Source organism: Triticum dicoccoides, chromosome 2B, assembly GCF_002162155.2.
Source record: "Triticum dicoccoides isolate Atlit2015 ecotype Zavitan chromosome 2B, WEW_v2.0, whole genome shotgun sequence".
In the NCBI taxonomy this organism is placed as follows: Eukaryota; Viridiplantae; Streptophyta; class Magnoliopsida; order Poales; family Poaceae; genus Triticum; species Triticum dicoccoides.
In genome coordinates, this window is record NC_041383.1 from 87,371,292 (window position 1) to 87,386,948 (window position 15,657).

Sequence of the window (15,657 nt, forward strand, 5' to 3'; positions counted from 1 at the left end):
ACGGCGAGATGTGGCCACGGCGGCGAAGGCGCCGGGACGGAGAGGTGGGGCAACGGCGGCGAGGGCGCCGGGACATCGATGTGGGGCAGCGGCGGCGCTGGGGCTGGGACATCGAGGTAGGGCAGCAGCGGCGGCGAGGGCGCCGGGAGGGCGAGGTGGGGCAGCGGCGGCGATGGCGCCGAGAGGGCGAGGTGGGGCAGCGGCGGCGATGGCGCCGAGACTGCGAGGTGGGGCAGCAGCAAGGGAGGCTCTGGCGTCGGAACGTAGAGGTGGGGAAGAAGTTGCCCCGAGATGCTGCAGATTTGGGGAAAAATAACCTCCAGCGCGGAGGCGTCGATGATGACGGGGTCCACCCTAAACACGCCGGCGTCGAGGCGGAGCGGCCACCCGCCGGCTGTGAAGTTGGCCGGCACGGATAGTCGAAATCGGAGGACGGGTGGAAGGGAAGGCAAGCGGATGGGGCCATGTCCCAGAGGCTTCTCTGCGTTCCTGCGGACGAGGACCGCCGTCACCAGCTGGCCGTGCCGATCGAGGACGGCGGCAGCGAAAAGACAAGGCTGCCCGCCGTCGCCGGGGAAGAGAGCGACAAGTAGACGAGGCCGCCCATGGCCGTCGAGCAGGGCGGCGCGGAGAGCCATCTCTCCTTCTTCCTCAGATCTGTTTTTCCGTAGATTGGGGCAATTTTTCGACCGTTGGGCTACAGATATGTTCGGCTCGGTGCGTTTTTCCCCTTTCTTTCCTTTTAGGGCTTTTTGATTTTTTGCCACAACTTCTTTTGGGCTTTGACAATTTGCCACCCCTTAAATTGTAATTGATCCATTCTTATCGATCACATGGAACTTTGTTATTTTGCCCTCTGTCAGGTGGGTCCTACAACAAATGTCCAGCATACCTCTCTCCCTGGATTGACCACGAACTAGGAGGTCTCGGTCTCTGGTCGCTTGCTCTCGTTCCCCTTCCTCTTGTCCGCAAGAACTCACGAAGACAGCGACGACAGCGAGTTGCGGTCGGTGCTTCTCGACGGCAACGACGACCTGCACTTTGTGGTCCTCAATGTCGGCATGGGATCCAGCCCAAGAAGGTGATGCCCTCTCTCTCTTCCCCGTCCCCTAGGGTTACGCGACTAGGGCCCGGGCTTGGCTACCGGCCGCCGAGTGCACTGCTGGCGCGGGGGCAACGTGCATTTGCACAGCTGCGGCTGCTTGAGCTGCTGCTGCTGCGTGCATCTGCTTGAGTGTTGCTGCCGCTGCTGTAGCATGCTGGTGGTTGAGCGTTGTGTTGTTGCCAGTGGCGGCTCCAGGAATTTGCGACCGGGTATTCATGTGTATTCCTTTTGCCAAAATCATTGTTGTTTTTCGAAAATTGTCACTGTTTTGCCAAAATCAACACTGTTTTGTAAAAATCATGGGTATTCACATGAAGACCCAAGAATACCCCTAGCGCCGCCCCTGGCTGTTGCGTGTATTATTGCTATTTTAGTGTTGCTTGTTGTTGGAGATCTCATGGTGGTTTGATTGATTGTTGATGGCATACCACAAATTTAAGACGAACTAGGTGATGGTTGAACTAAAGATGGGTCATGGCTTTTTGGCAGACGACTTTGACCTTGAGACTTTCTTCTCAACCAAGCCAAGGTGAGAAAGCAAATTATCTCCTGACCCTTTCTATTGCTCATTGTTGAACACAACACACTAATTTTGTAGTGTGTTCTTGGTTGCTTATTGTCGAGTAGGACGCCTCCGCCACCCAATGTTTTCACAATAAATATTAGAGTTGCTCCTTATGTCGACAAGCTTGACGATGAAGTGAGCAACCTGTTGAAAGGCATGATGTTGTATTTGACGTAAACATTGCAGGACTGCTATCATATGGGATAATTTCAATGCTATCATGGCACAACATATCAAAATGGGGACACACCAGGAAGTCAAGTTGTTTGCATATGACTGTGTCTTGAAAACAATTGATCCGATAGGTAATGGTCAACAACTGGTGATGCACTTGAGGAGTGATCGGCGGAACTGGAAAGCAAAGAAATCATTTTTGTATGCTATGCTAATGTGGTTACATTTGTATACCTGATGCAAAGAAATCTGGTAAAAAGAGAGCTCCCGCTCCAAAAAGGCCAGCTGCCCTAAAAAAATCCCAAAAGCCACCTGCTCCCAAAAAGCCACCAGCTCCCAAAAAGCCACCAGCTCCCAAAAAACCTGCTAGTAAGAAGGCAACAACAAACACTTTTGTAGAATGTAGTGCTAGCTCATCTGTGGTTGTTGATAATTCAAACTTGTCAGCTTTTGAGTTGGTACAGACAATGGGTAGTCGGCATAGAGTTTTTCCTAATGATATGGAGTTTTCACGGGATGATGTTGACCACCCAGCCACAGTGCAACCTCATGTTTGTGATGTGGCTGATAATAGTGAGATATGTGAGTGACGTGCTTACTCAGGAAGAACCACCCATACATTGGAGCTTGATGGAGATAGGTCCTCCCATATCTGATGACAATATGTGGGGTCCTCTTGGTATCAACGATGTCGACATTCCCATAACCGGAGAGAATATGAGCGATCTTCTTAGTATCGACGATGAGGCGGTCCCTCAGCCACCACCTTCTCCACCTAGTGATGAAGTTTACATGTCCGATGAGGAGGACCGTCATATTTTCATTAAGGCCGCCATTCCTGTTGATGATAGTGTGCCACTGGATGAGGAGATTGCATATGAAAAAGAGAACCCAGATATATCTTGGTGCTTTGTTTCCTTCAATGAAATATTTTCGGACGGCTATCAGACAATATGGAATTAAAAGAGAGATTGGCATTTGGGGATATAAGACTGATTAGAAAAGATATCTTGGAAAATGTAGAGTGAAGGGTTGTCCATGGAGGATTACAACCAGAGTGAGGATTGATGGGCAAAGCATAAGGGTACTAACATTTTATTTAAGCATTGATATTGTTGTTATTTTTCTATGGTTTTCCTATGTTGTGATGAGCTTCATATTGCATTGCAGGTTTCCAAGATTCTATGAAGCACAAGTGCCCCTCTACCGGTAGGATTAAAAGCAGCATGGCATCTCAAGGATGGGTAGCATAGAGGACTGTATCCATTATATAGAGTGACCCTACAATTGGACGCAAAGAGTTGTTGGAGAATTTGCAAGATACATATGGCATTACCATTGAGTATCATACAATGTGGAAAGGCAAAGATGTAGCATGGAAAGAGATTTATGGTAGCATGAAGCAAAGTTTTCAATATTTGTTTAACTTGAAAGCAGAAGTTGAGAAGAGATCCCCACGCAGCACCGGAACCTAAAGTGGCCACCCAATAACCTAAAGTAGTTGTCACTCCCAACAAGCACATGATCACTATGCCACAATGTCTTTAAGGCTGTCTCATTCCGGTGACAAGAAGGTAACACGTCCACATACTCTAGTAACGTCTAATTTTCCTTGCAATTCTTACATTTCTCAATACACACATGATGTTGGCTACAACGATGGCTGATGAGGCAACACATTTAGCATCACAACTTCAAGTTGTTGTCACTCCCAATAGGCACATGATCACCATGCCACATAATCTTCAAGGCAGTCTAAATCCCGTGACAAGAAGGATGTTTGGCTATGACATTGGCTGATGAGGCGTCGCAAGAACCTACCTCAACCGTGGATGACACCATAATTGCATATGACATGGTCTCAAGCTCAAAAGCTAGAAAGTTAACCCCGAAGAGAAGGAAGGACTAGTGTTGTGTTTGATCTTCTCTATGCTTCTGGTTCTAATATGGCAAGCTTAGCACCCTTTACTTTGAATGTGACATGGTAGCAACTATTGCCTTATGCTTTTGGTTGTAACGTGGCAGCAACTATTGCCTTATGCTTATGATAGATGAGATATTGATAAGATGTATGGACAAGTTAAATGCTTTATTTTGCTATGTTCTCTTCATATTGTGCTATGGTGTATAAATATGTCCATATGGAAAGATATGTTTGAATTTGGATATTATGTGCACAAATTTCTTGAAAAGCCAAAAAATAGTCAAAATGCTGCCAAAAATTTTGACTTTGTTTTCTAAGCACCAGAAAAAATTAATTTTTCCCATAAAAACTAACATATAAGTGTGACTAATCTGAGAAAGCTTCATCGAATTTGGATCAATGGTTCCATGCATTTCAACTGTAGTTTAACTAATTTGACCATTTTTTGACCGAAATTTGAAAGTTTTCAGAATAATTTCAAATGATAACAGAAAACATTCATATATGTGTGGCTACTCTGAGAAAGTTTAGACCAATTTGGATCAAAGGTTCAACAGTTGCATGCATTTCAACTTGAGCTTAACTATTTTGACCAAAATTTGAAAGTTGTCAGAATAATTTAAAAAATACAGAAAATCATTTATATATGCGTGATTAATTTGGGAAAGTTTCATCCAATTCAGGTTAACATATCAACTAGTTTGAACATATTTGAACAAAAATTTGACGAGGAGCAACAGGGGAAGGAGAGACTGCAGTAGTAGGGGCAGCAGCGGTGGGGTAGAAGGTGCAAGAAGGGAGCAAGAGGGGGCAGCGGCAACAGGGCAGGAAGGGCCGGCGAGGAGCAGCAAGGACTGGCAAGGAGCGGCAGGAAGGTGTAGGAGAGGAGTGGAGCACGAGTTCATCCCTTCCCCTGCATGTTTGTGTCAAACAGGTACAATGGTATAATAGTCCTCTATTTTGTTCAGTTGTGTTGTCTATTATTTCCAAAGTTTGTTTTGGAGCAATGGGCTTTTACTGTCACCTCGAATTACCTTCAAATCCTAGACTCTACAATAACGGTGATATACTTCGTGGCCATAAGGCACAAATGCTGAGTGGGCCCCCTTCACAACATTCACGAAGTTATTGAACTAAGCATTCAATAGGGAATCTCATTTCCATAATAATATTTCTGATCTTAGACATACCAAGGTTCATCCATATCCCCGAGAACTAGGGGTCTACTCACACATGGAGACAACAATCATCATGACAAGAGTGATGGCATACCTGGAGGAATGATTCAGATAACACACATGATGATCCACTAGGGTTCCTGATGTTACAGATGATAAGAATGTAGATGATGATGACTTGGATGATGATGATGACGATAATGATAGTGGTAATGATGTTGTAGCCCCCTTGTGCGCGGTGAGGATGATCTCCCTCTTCCCTTGCCAATCCCTCCTCCGGATGAACTCCAGAGGGGTTCTGCCTCCCGGACGAGTTTCTGGTCGCTCTATACGTATGATCCACGATTTGATTGCATGGGGTGGAAATAGTTGATCCAGCAGCGGCAATGGCACTCCATACGACCGACCATACGAGCGGGGGCGGTCGTATGGAACACCGTTGTTTGCACTGGAGGCGCAGTGACATTTTCTTCTCTGGCCTTCTTGCTTGATTCTTTTATGGTAGGTGATTATCACTTTAAATATGTGATTCACTACCATTTCTGAAGATTTCTTCCATTATATGATATATGGTCCAAAAGCATTACCTGAGGGATTATCAACAAAAGGAGGTGCGTAACACGGTAAAATTCCACAAAGCCTACCATATAAGCACAAAATACTTAGTAAAATTATCACATAAATTGGACTCATCAAATTACCGACTCATGCATCCTGTCCATGGGCGTATCCGGACATGGTTCACGGGTGGACACCGTGTCCGTTTTGGGGGTCAGCATTGAAGATGCCCTAACAATGTAAAAATGTAAAAGTAGCTAGCTAGCCAACCACGTAGTTTCTCGCTAATGCCAGGACCAATGCCCACGCGATGTGTGAAGGCACCTCCCGAGCCTGACGACTCACACAAACAAAAGAACTAGGCAACTAATCATATGGCTGACAAGCGTCTGATCCAAGGGTTTGCCAGGCGGTTTATTTTTTGTTGGCATCAACCAACCCCTTAAAAACTGTCTTAACAGTAAACTATCATTTTTTATAACAGAGAAAAGTATGGGTGACTCCTGAGGAATAATAATATTATCAATGATTCTTCCGCCCTCTATAAAAGCTTGTTGAGCATGATCGATATAATCAGGAAGATGGAGTTTTAGTCTATTAGCCAAAGGTTTAACAATATTTTTGTAAACAACATTACAAAGCTAATAGGTCAATTGTCCGATGGCACGTGAGGGTCTATTTTTTTAGGAATGTGAGCTATGGTAGTGTCACTAATGTGTGTGTGTGTGTGGGGGGGGGGTGCTAGAATACCTGTTTTGTAGAAGTTGACCACCAATTGAGTGACTTCATCTCCATCCAATCGTAGGAAGATAAAACTCCACATTAAAGCCATCAGGACCAGGTGACACATTCAACTTCATTTCCTTAAGAGTCTGCAAAATTTCATGCTTGTCTAGAATGGAGTAAGTAGGGTCCTTAGAATTAGTCAACGGATGAGTGCCAAGGAAGGGTCTGTGCACATTCATATAAGTAGAAGAGAAAATGAATCTAAAATAATTTACAAATGTGTTGGCAATGAGACTATGTATGAAATGAACCACATCATTTTCATCCTTAATGGAGCAGATAGTATTTCCTTTTCTTCTCTTAAGAACAGTCTTATGAAGAACCTAGTATTTCGACCACCATCCTTGGCCCAAACATTTTTAGTTCTTTGCTTATAGAATTGATTAAGCTTATAGAGGCTTTTCTCATTGCTGAGAATCAAAGAGTTTTCCAATGAGTGATCTTGCTGATGCAGAGGGAGCATTTGAATTTGATTAATTTTGCTTTCCAACCCTTGCAACTCTTGCTGAATAGGTTTTTTCTTTTTGCACCACATTTTCAAAGATCCTGCAAGGGAAGAGTTTTTTTGCCTAAAAGGAAAATTTCTAGCACTACTCCATGCAGATTTCACAAAGGCACTAAAAATCTTGCTCAAGCAGCCACCAATTTTCAAATTTGAAAGTTTTTTTAGGTTCAGAGAAATTACCATCAGTGGATATAAGAATGGGAGCATGATCACTAAGGATGATGGGTAAATTAAGCACTTTGGTATTAGGATAGTAAGCACACCAATCAGAATTAATAAGGCAACAGTCTAAACGTCGATAAATAGGATTAGTCGTATATTGCCTATTACACCAAGTATAAGCAGGACCACTGTAACCAATTTTAAAGAACCCATAGTTTTTGATCAAGGAACGGAAAAGTAGACATACGAAAATAATTAACACTACCATTATATATATCAGCATCATAGAGGATGCCATCAAGATCACTCATACAGATCATATGTTTTGCTAAGTGATCATACACAAAAGTGGCAACCTAATTCCATATAGTACTAGACTATCAGTGCTCGGGATCGCCATAAATACATACCAAACAAAACTGTACACCAGAAGCAACATGAACTATGTGCACATAAACTATAATCTCATCATTCACATCAACCAAAGCCCTCCTGATGACCCTCCAGAAGGAACAACAATACTATTAGTAACATCAAACCAGTTAACAAGATCACAAAAAAGAATCTTTGAGTACTAAATTTTCGAAACAAAAGTTACTTGAGCCTTAGTGGAACGAATGAGATTAGCCAGGGACATCATCTGATCATTGCCGAGGTCCCAACCCATACTTCGACAATTCCAAGCGACATCTTTCATGGCGCCCGAGGCACGTTAGGGCCATGCGTTGCTGACCGAATTGATGTCCGTAATATTTCCCAATTGAACTTGCCTGAGATCTAGAGTATTAGAACCACAAGTGGAATTATATTCACCTTGATGTTGAAATCCAGCTGAAGTTGTGGTGTCCCCTCGGCGAGGAGCATCTAGACAGAGTTATGATTTTCGGAGAACGAAATAATAAGGAGAGCCCCTTGTTGGATTGCTTGGAGGATCAGAGAGATGTTATGGAGAGACAAAATAACCATGGCTTTGTACTGCAAATATAAGGAAGACAACAGGACAGGGGGTCGCGATGGGGGAATGATACGAGGTGCTGGATGGGGAGGGGAGGAGGCGCCGGATCTAGCCAGGAGAACGACCACCGACTTGAATCTGGCTAATCAAGGAGATAAGAAGGGGATCTGAAACTAGGAAAGAAGCCGGCATGGGAAAAGGGATTGAGAGTAGAGGGGTGAGGAAGTCCTAGATTAGGGGGTCCTCGGACAGTCGGACTATATACTTTGGCCGGACTGCTAGACTATGAAGATAAAAGATTGAAGACTTTGTCCCGTGTCCGGATGGGACTCTCCTTTGCGTGGAAGGCAAGCTTGGTAATTCGGATATGTAGATCTCCTTCTCTGTAACTAACTCTATGTAACCCTAGCCCCCTCCGGTGTCTATATAAACCGGAGGGTTTAGTCCGTAGGACAACAACAAAAAACACAATCATAGGCTAGCTCCTAGGGTTTAGCCTCTACGATCTCATGGTAGATCAACTCTTGTAATACTCATATCATCAAGATCAATCAAGTAGGAAGTAGGGTATTACCTCCATCGAGAGGGCCCGAACCTGGGTAAGCATCGTGTCCCCCGTGTCCTGTTACCATTAGCCTTAGACGCATAGTTCGGGACCCCCTATCCGAGATCCGCCGGTTTTGACACCGACATTGGTGCTTTCATTGAGAGTTCCACTGTGTCGTCACGATAAGGCTTGATGGCTCCTTCAATCATCTTCAACGATGCGGTCCAGGGTGAGGTTTTCCTCCCCGGACAGATCTTCGTATTCGGCGGCTTTGTACTGCGGGCCAACTCACTTGGCCATCTAGAGCAGATTGATAGCTACACCCCTGGCCATCAGGTCAGGTTTGGAAACTTGAAATATACTACCGACATCCGCGGAGACTTGATCTTCGACGGATTTGAGCCCATGACAGGTGCGTTGAATAATCACGACGAGCATGACTTAGATCTGCCATTGGACAGTGTGCGGGAGATCACACCTACGGCTGCCCCGACCCTCAATCCGGAGCAGATCGTGCCATCCGAGGACGGGCGGATGGACCTTGCCACGGAGGCCGCACACTCAGTGGCGCTAGAGCCAAACACTGACTTCACCTCTTATGAGGCCGGTGTCATCGGACCCTCGGACTCGTCTCCGGCCACATGCTCCGAACCGCGTACATTGGTGCCCATCAAATCTGATTGGGCATCGATCATGGAGTTTACCTCCGCGGATATCTTTCAGCACTCGCCCCTGGGCGATGTGCTAAAGTCATTGAAGTCTCTCTCCTTGTCAGGAGACTCCTGGCCGAACTATGTCCGGCTGGAGTGGAAAGCGGACAACGAAGAAATTCTCTCCCCACCCACACCCACTTAATAGCCACTGTCCATGACTTAACCGACATGCTTGACTTCAACTCCGAAGACATCGACGGTATGGATGACGATGCAGGAGAAGAATAGGAACCACCGCCCTTAGGGCGCCGGACAACCACCTCATCATATGATGTATATATGGTGGACACCCCCAAAGAAAGCTATGGCGATGAGGCAATGAAGGATAATCCCTTGGAGAAGCAATTTAGGCACCAGCGTCATCGGCGCCGCTCTAAGCCCCGCCATACCAAAAATAGTGATACCGACACAAGAGATGATAGCAATCGGGATGGTGCCGAAGACGAAAACAATCCCGCCCAGCCAGACTTTGAGCAGGCCGAGCGGGAGGATGGGCAAGCTAGCCTTAAGGAACTGGCAACAGATGGAGAATCAGAGGATGACAATTACACGCCCCTCTCCGAATACGAAGTAAGCCTTGGCGACGAAGAATTCATCATGCCTGAGGACCCCGTCGAGCAAGAGCGCTTCAAGCGCCGGCTTATAGCCACTGCAAAAAGCCTGAAGAAGAAGCAGCAGCAGCTTCAAGCTGATCAAGATCTGCTAACTGATAGATGGACCAAGGTCCTGGCAGCCGAGGAATACAGACTCGAGCGCCCAACCAAAATTTACCCAAAGCGCAGGTTGCTACCTCAACTTGAAGAGGAGGCATCAAAGCCTACACTACCAGCGCACGATGCGGCAGACCGGCCACCTCGTGGCCAAGACAAAGCAGCGTATCAGCCTGAACACCAGCCCGCACCCTGTCGCCAATCAGACAAAAACACTAAGGCCCGGGGCTACACACAGGACCTGCGAGACATATTGGAAAACAAAGCAGGCCAGTCAAGATCGATCTATGGATCACAGGGCGCGCCACAATGCATGATGACGACCGTCACACCGGATATACTAAAAACAAGTCCGGTCGGGCCGAATACAATAGACCGGACTCATTTGAGCTGCGTCGTAATGTAGCCCGACATAGAGGCGCCACACACCCCCTATGCTTCACGGATGAAGTAATGGATCATGAATTCCTAGAAGGGTTTAAACCTGTAAACATTGAATCATATGATGGTACAACAGACCCCGTGGTATGGATCGAAGATTTCCTTCTCCACATTCACATGGCCCGCGGCGATGATCTACATGCCATCAAGTACCTCCCACTAAAACTCAAAGGACCGGCTCGACATTGGCTAAATAGCCTGCCGGCAAACTCCATTGGCAGTTGGGAGAACTTGGAAGACACATTCCTTGACAACTTCCAGGGCACTTATGTGCGACCACCGGATGCTGATGACTTAAGTCACATAACCCAACAGCTCGGAGAGTCAGCCAGGAAATTCTGGACTCGGTTCCTCACTAAAAAGAACCAAATTGTTGACTGTCCGTATGCGGAAGCCCTAGCGGCCTTCAAGCATAACATCCGCGACGAGTGGCTCGCCCGACACCTCGGCCAAGAGAAGCCGAAGTCCATGGCAGCCCTCACAACACTCATGACCCGCTTTTGTGTGGGCGAGGATAGCTGGCTGGCTCGTAGCAACAACACATCAAGAAACTCTGGCAATTCAGATGCCAGAGATAGCAACGGAAAGCCATGACGCAATAGACACAAGCATCGCAATAATGGCGACAACACCGAAGACACGGTAGTGAATCCCGGATTCAGTGGCTCCAAATCCGGTCAGTGGAAAAAGCCATTCAAAAGAAGCAATCCGGGCCCGTCCAGTCTGGACTGCATACTCGATCGCTCGTGTCAAATTCATGGTACCCCCGATAAGCCAGCCAACCACACCAACAGAGAATGCTGGGTGTTCAAACAGACTGGCAAGTTGAACGCTGAAAACAAGGAAAAGGGGCTGCATAGCGACGACGACGAGGAGCCCCGGCCGCCGAACACAGGAGGACAGTAGAAATTTCCTCCCTAGGTGAAAACGATTAATATGATATACGCAACCCATATTCCCAAGCGGGAGCAGAAGCGTGCACTAAGGGACGTCTATGCGATAGAGCCAGTCGCCCCAGAGTTCAACCCATGGCCTTCTTGTCCGATCACCTTCGATCGCAGGGACCACCCCACCAGTATCCGTCATGGCGGATCGGCCGCATTGGTCCTCGACCCCATCATTGACGGATTCCATCTCACACGAGTCCTTATGGACGGTGGCAGCAGCCTGAACCTGCTCTATCAGGATACAGTGCGCAAAATGGGCATCGACCCCTCAAGGATCAAACCTACAAAAACCACCTTTAAAGGTGTCATACCAGGTGTAGAGGCCTGTTGCACGGGCTCAATCACACTGGAAGTGGTCTTCGGATCTCCGGACAACTTCCGAAGCGAGGAGTTAATCTTTGATATCGTCCCCTTCCGCAGTGGCTATCACACACTGCTCGGACGAACCGCATTTTCCAGATTCAATGTGGTACCGCATTATGCATACCTCAAGCTGAAAATGCCAGGACCTCACGGGGTTATAACAGTTAATGGAAACACAGAGCGCTCGCTCCGTATGGAGGAGCACACTGTGGCCCTCGCAGCAGAAGTACAAAACAACCTTCTTAGGCAGACCGCCAATTTGGCGATAAAACCCCCGGACACCGTCAAGCAAGTCCAAAGTACCCTGCAACAAGATCGTCTGGCACGTCCTAAGCTCGACTAGCAATTCGGCCTCCGTCCTAGTCCCAGTCAAGCAATGAAATTTGTGCTGCGCGTACATAATTACGCACTCAAAATACCATGGACATAGGAGGAGGCACAACTATGACACGGTCCACAATGCGGTTTGACCGCCCCAGGATCCGTGTATCTTTACACTCTTTTTATTTTAGGTCCCTATCTTTGGGGGGCTCTTCCGATAGCCCGACTATCGGACCCATAGCAGGACGGATGCACCAAGGAGACAAGAAGCTTTGGCGTACAAGGGAATCCTCAGGTGGTCTCTGATAACGATTGTTATACTTGTTTTACATACCCGCACGCAGCTCGCTCTTGGTCAGGACGTGTCAAACAGTCCTGTTCAGCTTATCGCACTACTTGTACACACACGCCCCAGCGTATTATTCAAATGACAATGGGAAATAATGTACATCATCAGCTTACTGTTACATTCCTTTATCCTTTTCCTTTACTATTTATTTATTACAAATCGCACCCGTAAATTTTGGTACGTTCAGTTCGCCAGGGGCTCTAGTGTACCCCATAACACGGCAAGCGAAGTCCGAACACTTTCGACAGTGCGGCACCCCGAACTTATAGCATTATATGCATCAGCTCTGAATCATGTCTTGGGTCAATAGTTGGGTTTGCCCGGCTCCAATGTTTTGGTACCTTACATTCCGCTATACCGGCTAAGGTAGCACAGGGAGAACTACTGCGATTGTGTCCCAGTTCTTCCGGACGAGCACTTCCATAGAGAAAGCCAAAAACTGACTGTCATGATGCGGCGAGAGCTGGTCACTGTTTGAGAGGTCTCAAATCCTTAAAGATTTTTTGCACTTCGGGCGAGGAATCGGCCTTGCCCGATTTAGGCGTGTATAGCACCCCAAGTTCGGCCTTCCGAATATTAGGGGCTTCGCCAAAATTTAAAATTGTAGACTTCTATGGCTAAGTGAGGGTGATAAAGCCGTATAGTCCGATTGCCTTGTTCGCTGCGCTAAACACCTCCTTAAAGGACCAAAAATTTGGATAAAGAGTGTTTAGGTTTATCCCGAACACGCCAGTACTAGTTACATTGGGGCAGAAGCCGACGACTGGCCAACTCTCAAATTTTATAAACGGCCGCACAGAAGGTAATATTTTAAATCAACAAGCGTTATATAGCGCACATGAACTCGTTTTCATATTACAGGGTCATATGAGTACATTTATTCAAACATTACATCCTTAGCACATTCATTCACCACAAGGCGGGCTCCCTTCAGGACACCGTCATAATACTTTTCGGGGTGGCGATTTTCCTTGCCCTCCGGCGGCCCCTCTGTCACCACCTTCTTAGCATCCATCTTCGCCCAGTGCACTTTCGCACAGGCGAAGGCTCGGCGCGAACCTTCAATGCGGACTGACCGCTTAATGGCTTCAAGCCACGGATAGGCATTCACAAGCCGCTTTACCAGGCTGAAGTAGCTGCTGGGCAGGGGCTCTCCAGGCCACATCCGGACTATGAGATCCTTCATGGCCAGTTCTATCGCCTTGTGAAGTTTGACCAGTTGCTTCAGCTGGTCGCTCAAAGGCATCGGATGTTCGGCCCCAATATATTGGGACCAAAACAACTTCTTCATCGAGCTCCCTTCCTCAGCTCGGTAGAACTCTGCGGCATCAGAGACACTGCACGGCAGATCTACGAATGCTCTTGGAGAGCTCTGAATTCGGGTAAGTAAAAGGAAAGTCTCCTTCACATGCTTTCTTTGCATAATGAATTCCTTACCGCCGCTATCTTCTTGGCCGCCTGAATCTCTTGAAGGGCCTTCTGGGCTTTGGCCTTGGCGTCTTGCGCACTCTGGATGGCCTTCGCAAGCTCGGACCCTTGCGTCTTGGAGTCACGCTCCAAGGACATGAAATTTTTGACGAAGTCCTAGAGCTCTTGCTGGACCTCATTAACCCGAGCCTCCTATTTCTCGCGCTCGGTGCGCTCCTTGGCCGCCTTGTCTTCGCCCTCTGACAGCTCCTTCTTAAGGGCCACCACTTCGGCCATGGCCCCTATTAAAATTCATGATGCTTCTATTAGCATCAACGATTTTTTCCTTTATATGACACACAGACGGGGTATCACTTACCTTTGTTCTCCTCGAGCCGCCTCTTCACGAAGCCGAGCTCTTCCTTAGCCTGCCCCAGGTTCTGCTTCAGTCCGGAGACCTCCGCAGTGAGGGTGGCAGCGGCCAGCAGCGACACCTGCTTATTCACATAGACATAATATGATTAGACTCCTGCGGATGTTATTTGATCCTTTGTTCGTCCTTTCTTTCCGAACACCAAATAGAGCATCAGGGGCTACTGTCTATACTGTGATATTTTCTCATAATTTAATTACCTACCTCAAATCCTGTTAGGAGGCTGGCGCAGGCTTCGGTTAGTCCACTTTTGGCGGACCGAACCTTCTCAATCACCGCACTCATAAGAGTACGGTGTTCTTTATCAATGGAAGCGCCCTTAAGCGCTTCCAGCAAGTTGTCCGATGCTTCTGGATGGACAGAGGTCATCGGCACAGGCGGCTCGCCCCCATTAGTGAGGGGCTGCCTGCCTGAGTCTGGAACCACTGGAGGTTCCGGCGTAGTATCTGGCTGGGGGCCAAGCCTGATGCGCCCCCTCATCAGAATCCATGGGGGTATTCCTCCCCATGTGCCTGGCGTCGGGGATTTCGCCTTGGGGCGCCTCCAGAACTGTCTCCCACTGGCCCGGTATCCTCTGAGACAACACCTCGGTGACGTCTGCGGGTCGGGGGATGGTGGCCTTCGGGAGTGAATTGCTGTTCATCACCGATGCACTCAAAGACCCATTCGACGAGGATAGGTTGATGCGGGCTTTGGGCGGACTACACGATCGTATTTAACATGATAAGAAGCAACAAAGCAAAACATGCCTGAAGTATTATGCTATCCGGATACTTACGACTTCGCCAGGGGATTGTCCCTGGGCAGCCACTCCTCGTCACTGTAGGCGGCTATTGTGGAGTGGTCCGGAGGGAGGGTCCTTCACTTCTTGGACCCTTTGGCCTCCCCAGACGGGGCGGCCTTCCTTTTCTTCTCCCCCTCGGTTTGGAGGGGAGGGTTTTCCTCTTCCTCCTCCTTGTTTTCATTGGAGGAGTGCACCTCGGTGTCTTCGGACAATGAGTCCGGCACCACCTTGCGCCGGAGACCTTTCCTGGTCCCCGTGGCCTTCTTCTTGGACTTCTTCTCTGGCACCTCATAAGGCGCCGGAAACAACATCTCCGTAAGGAGAGTCGTTGCCGGAGCTTCTGATAGCGGAGCCGGACAATCGATCTGCTCCGTTGTCGCTACCCAGTCCTGTTATAATTGACATGACGGCTTAGATTCCTCCCACGAATATACTGGGGAAAGGCACATCTTGTGAAATACAGTAAGCTTACCAGATTGGCGCGCCGCTTTGCGCTGAGTCCGCAATCCTCGGCAAGGGGAGAGGCACCTCGGCGGCCTTGAACAACACCTTCCAAATGTCTTTGTGCGTCGTGTCGAAGAGCTCTTGCAGCGTCTGGTGTTCGGCCGGGTCGAACTCTCACATATTGAATGCCCGTCTTTGACATGGAAGGATCCGGCAGAAGAGCATGACCTGGACCACGTTGACAAGCTTGTTTTTCTTGCTTATCATATTTTTGACACAGTTCTGG

At 47.8% G+C, this 15,657-nt stretch overlaps 1 protein-coding gene across 1 annotated transcript in view; it reads right to left on the reverse strand.

Annotated features, from left to right (window-relative positions):
- Positions 1 to 638, reverse strand: part of LOC119360548 — a 2,953-nt gene extending 2,315 nt beyond the window's left edge. The window contains exon 1 of the mRNA XM_037626141.1: positions 296 to 638. Coding sequence (XP_037482038.1) covers positions 296 to 638 — 343 coding nt within the window. The remainder of the gene's footprint in view (positions 1 to 295) is intronic.
- Positions 639 to 15,657: the final 15,019 nt, after the last annotated feature.